The sequence below is a fragment of the Galeopterus variegatus genome, unplaced genomic scaffold, assembly GCF_000696425.1.
Source record: "Galeopterus variegatus unplaced genomic scaffold, G_variegatus-3.0.2 Scaffold47628, whole genome shotgun sequence".
Classification (NCBI taxonomy): domain Eukaryota; kingdom Metazoa; phylum Chordata; class Mammalia; order Dermoptera; family Cynocephalidae; genus Galeopterus; species Galeopterus variegatus.
Window position 1 is genome coordinate 1 of NW_007773739.1, and position 4,316 is coordinate 4,316.

Consider the following 4,316-nt stretch of genomic DNA (forward strand, 5'->3'; position numbering starts at 1 on the left):
AGCAGAGGCCTCCTCATGAACGCGGCACATTTCGTGCCATTTTGACCAAAAGTGCTGCCCCTGAATGTCATCAAGTGGAAACACCAGACAAACCCCAACTGAGGACAGTCTGCCCAAGGACAGGCTGGTGCTCTATGGGAAGTTGAGGAATGGTCAAAACCAAAGGAGATGAACGAGGTGGGAAAGCGGAATGCCATACAACTGAGGCTTCCTGCTGGTACAAAGAGCATTTACTGAGACAGTCTTTGAGAGCAGAAACCAGCTGGGGAGGAGGTCACGGCACGGCCCTGGCACCTCCCAGCTGTGAGTGAGCACCCTGGTTGTGGGAAGGCTCACTGCAGCAGTCAGGTAAAGGGCATCATCGCCTGCCATCTACTCTAAAACACTTTGGGAGAGAAAACTGTGTGTGTGTGTGTGTGTGTGTGTGTGTGTGTGTGTGTGTGTGTGTGTGTGTGGTGAGCACCCTGGTTGTGGGAAGGCTCACTGCAGCAGTCAGGTAAAGGGCATCATCGCCTGCCATCTACTCTAAAACAGTTTGGGAGAGAAAACGTGTGTGTGTGTGTGTGTGTGTGTGTGTGTGTACATGAAAAGAGAATAAAGCAAAAACGATAAAATGTTTCCATCTGGGGGATCTGGAAAACCCTTTATACCATTTGTAACTTTACTATAAATTAGACTAAAATAATAAAGATCTGACAACTATTTCCTTTGTGAAATCTGGAAACAATGTGCACACGCTACATGCATAGGCCTGGGGCTCATCTCAGCTGGTCCGGACCCCCATCCACCTTACCTGCTGCAGTGCCGGGCAGGCTGGGGTAGGGGCTGGCAGTGGCTGGGGCCGGCTGGCTCATGTACACGCCGTGCATGGGGGAGCCCTCCACCGAGCCTGCTGGGCTGAAAGTGCCTGGGAAGCTGGTTGGGCCTGACGGCTGATAGAGCACGCCCCCGGCCGCGGGCATCGCCTGGAGCTGGGGAACAAACGAGACAGCTGTGAGAGCCGGTCCTCAGCCAGTGAGGCAAGCCCCTGGGCAGGGTAGGGCAGGACGGATGGAAGGCCTGCCTGGGCATAGGGCAGCGCAAAGGCAGGCATCTGGGCACGCATCTGGACGGTCTGCTTCTGCTGTTCCAGGCGCATCTGCCGCTCCTTCTCCTGCTCTTGCAGACGCTGGATGGCCATCTGCCTCTGCACCTCCAGGTACTCCTGTGGCAGGTGACAGGCAGCAGTCAGGACAGCTGGGACCTCCCCATGTTGTATGCCCAGGGGCTGGACAACCCCACAGCACCTGCTTCTTCTGCCGCATGATCTCGAGCTTCTGGGCCAGCTGGATCTGGCGCTGGCGCTCAGCTTCCTCAGCTGCCCTGCGCAACTTCTCCCGGTGCTCCTCACGCAATGCGCTCAAGGCCCCCCGGGCATCGCGGATCTGTGCCAGCTTGTCCTGCAGCCCCTCGTAGTACACTGTGGGCAGAAGACAGTGTCTCTGACCACTTCAGCCTAGTGCCAGGAAACCCTGGTGTGGGATGGACACACGGACAGCGCCTGGACCTCCCTGTGCTCAGCTGGTCTCAGGAGTCAGCAAAACCTCGCCTAGCCCTTGCCCAGAGGGTGCTGCTGGCACCGAGGCTCTGGCTGGGCTGGGCATGGCCCATCATTAGGGCCACGTCCTGTTGAACCCTCTTGCAGAACCCATGGCCTCAAGGAAGGCCTCATGTCCCAGGAGCAGCCAGGGCCACCACTGCCCACAGGAATGCAGGGGTGCCCGGGGCACCTACGCCTGCGCTCATCCAACTGGTTGAGCAGCTCGAGCAGCTGTGGGTGCATGCTGTTGATGGACTGGAAGAGCGAGAGCACGGCCGAGTCATTGGTGATGCTGCGCCCGCGCATGTGGTTGCTCTTCATGCGGTTGACGAAGGTGGTGACGGCATTCTGCAGGGCCTTCAGGAACTGCTCGTGACTCTCCTCGGACTCCCCGTTCTGGTACTGCTGCTGGAGACACGAGGTGGGGCCTGGCTGAGCATCGCAGCGCCCCCCATTCTGGGGACCATCCTCCCTGGGCAGGGACTGCTCTGCTGGGCCTCAGCAGCCCCACCTGTGAAAGAGCCAGGCATGTCCCAGGAGGCACCCAGGCTGTGCTGACTCTGGAGTGGATAATTGATCTGATCTTCACGTCAGCCCAGTGAGATGGGCACCATTAGCATCCCCATTTCACAAACAAGGAAACCAAGGCCCCCAGAGATTAGACTCTTATCCACCAATGGAGCACTAGTCAGGATGGAGCTGGCTCGAGGCCCTTCTGCCCTGGTGACACGGGGCCTGCCTCCCTCTCCAAGGCCCTGGTCTCTAACGCTGAGGGCTGACAAAGCCTAGAAGCCCCAAGACTCACCCAGCTGGTTCTGGGCTGCTCTAGAATACATGGGTCTGTGTTTGTCCACAAAGAGTGGCCTGACCCCTAGACCATAGCCCAGCCCAGGCAGGTTCTATCATGAGAGGCCACGATGCGTATAGCAGGGCCAGGGCCTGGGTGGACTTCCTCCCTCTGGCACAGCCCTCTCGTTAGGAAAGGCACCTGTGTCACGTGCCCAGTGCTCTGTATGCAGGGAGGCTGTGCTTTCTCCTGGCTGTGGAGGGAGCCACAGCTTACCTCACTAAAGAGGCCTCCGGACGGAGCTATGGGCTGAGAGTCTGTCTCCGGGAGGGGAGTCTGGAAGAGAACAGCGTGTGAGTGGGGTCTCCAGCCTGTCCCATATCCACCCCTCCCAAGGGACCACAGACCAGCAGCACTGAGCACGACCCCCTTACCTCCACCACGCTGGCTGGAGCAACATGCCCCTCCCCGGGCTGGGTGGTTGGCTCCGTTAGAGGTATGGGAGCCGATGGTGTGGGGCTCTTCCGGGCCTCCTCCTGCTTCTTCTCCCAGTAGTTCCGGTTCAGGTACCGAGCCAGCTGCACAGCAACAGGGGAGGTCACTTCTGAGGACCAGGGGCAGCAAGATGACCGCGCCACACGCTGGTGCCCTTACCTCAGGGTCAATGTCCTCAGCCAGAGGTGCTGACGAGTTCTGGGGAGATAAGGGGGGATCTGAGAGGATCACAGGAGCAGCAATGGAGCCCCCAAGCAGCCACTCAACAGGAACCCAGATGGTGCCACAGTGACGGTGGGTCCTGGAGGCTGGCCACAGCCTCAGCCTAAGCCTCAGCCTCCTGCCTGGGTCCCTGGCTCACACCACACACTGTCCTGCACTGTGTTGTATAAGTGAACATTCTTCCTTCTCTTTGAGATGACACGGTTCTAATATTCTAGGAAGGCCCATGACACCACCACATACCACGAGGCCCTCACATCAACAGCAGCTCGCAGGATGGGTGCTGGCTCCGGGGCCAGAGCATGGTCATCCCACCAGCCCTCATGCAGCCCTGATCATGGGGCCCAGGAAGGAAAGGGGCTTAACTGGGCACGCTGGTGGCCGGGCTATTCTCAGCCCCTGGGTGTGCCTATGGCCTGGCCACTCCACAGAATCCTACGGAGCTTGCCTGTGACTTTCTAAACCTTCTGCCCCTGACCCTGCCTCATGAAGCAGGGCACTGGTGGCCGGGCTATTCTCAGCCCCTGGGTGTGCCTATGGCCTGGCCACTCCACAGAACCCTACGGAGCTTGCCTGTGACTTTCTAAACCTTCTGCCCCTGACCCTGCCTCATGAAGCAGGCTGCACCTTCACCCCTATCTAAAGAGAAGGGCTGAAGGGGATCCCCTAGAAAATGAGTCTGTGAAAGAGATGGGGTCTTGCCAGCAGGGGACCTTTCTCAGCATCCCCATTCCCTACAGGGGTGGTCTGGACCAGGAAAGCAGAGCCGTGGGTGTCTGGAGCCACCAGGTGGCTCCCTGACACCTGCCCATGTGGTCAGGAGCTGTCCTCCCCGGGCATCCTGAGGTGAGGCATCCTCCCACTCGCCCTCCCATCCCGCGTGGGCAGTGGTCCAAGCCAGTCTGGCTGAGCCGGAGGGTGGGCTCACCACAGGTGAAGAGTACAGGCTGCTGGCGGGGGGCGCTGATGAGGCCACAGGTACAGGCTCTGCCTTGGGGTACACAGTGTACGTTGACTTCTGTCGCTGAAGCAGAACCGGGAAGGGAGTGCCATTCAGGGGAGCACGAGGCACTGGATGAACAGTGGAGCCTCCACACACTGTGGCCCCACCACAAACACCTGTGTGCACCCCCAGAACCCTGAAATTTCCCCTTCTCAAGGCCTGGTCCCCGCCCAGCTCACCAGCCTCTCCTTCTCCTCAGCCTCTGACTGCGACAGTGCCAGGGCCAGCTG

At 59.4% G+C, this 4,316-nt stretch overlaps 1 protein-coding gene across 1 annotated transcript; it reads right to left on the reverse strand.

The window, feature by feature from the left end:
• Positions 1 to 758: 758 nt before the first annotated feature.
• Positions 759 to 4,313, reverse strand: LOC103584236 (hepatocyte growth factor-regulated tyrosine kinase substrate-like; the record flags this gene model as incomplete). Its single annotated transcript, XM_008565314.1, has 9 exons — positions 759 to 971; positions 1,064 to 1,204; positions 1,287 to 1,459; positions 1,774 to 1,987; positions 2,643 to 2,702; positions 2,801 to 2,944; positions 3,021 to 3,059; positions 4,012 to 4,107; positions 4,266 to 4,313. Coding segments are annotated over 9 exons (1,128 nt in total), but the record flags the coding sequence as incomplete, so codon positions are not given.
• Positions 4,314 to 4,316: the final 3 nt, after the last annotated feature.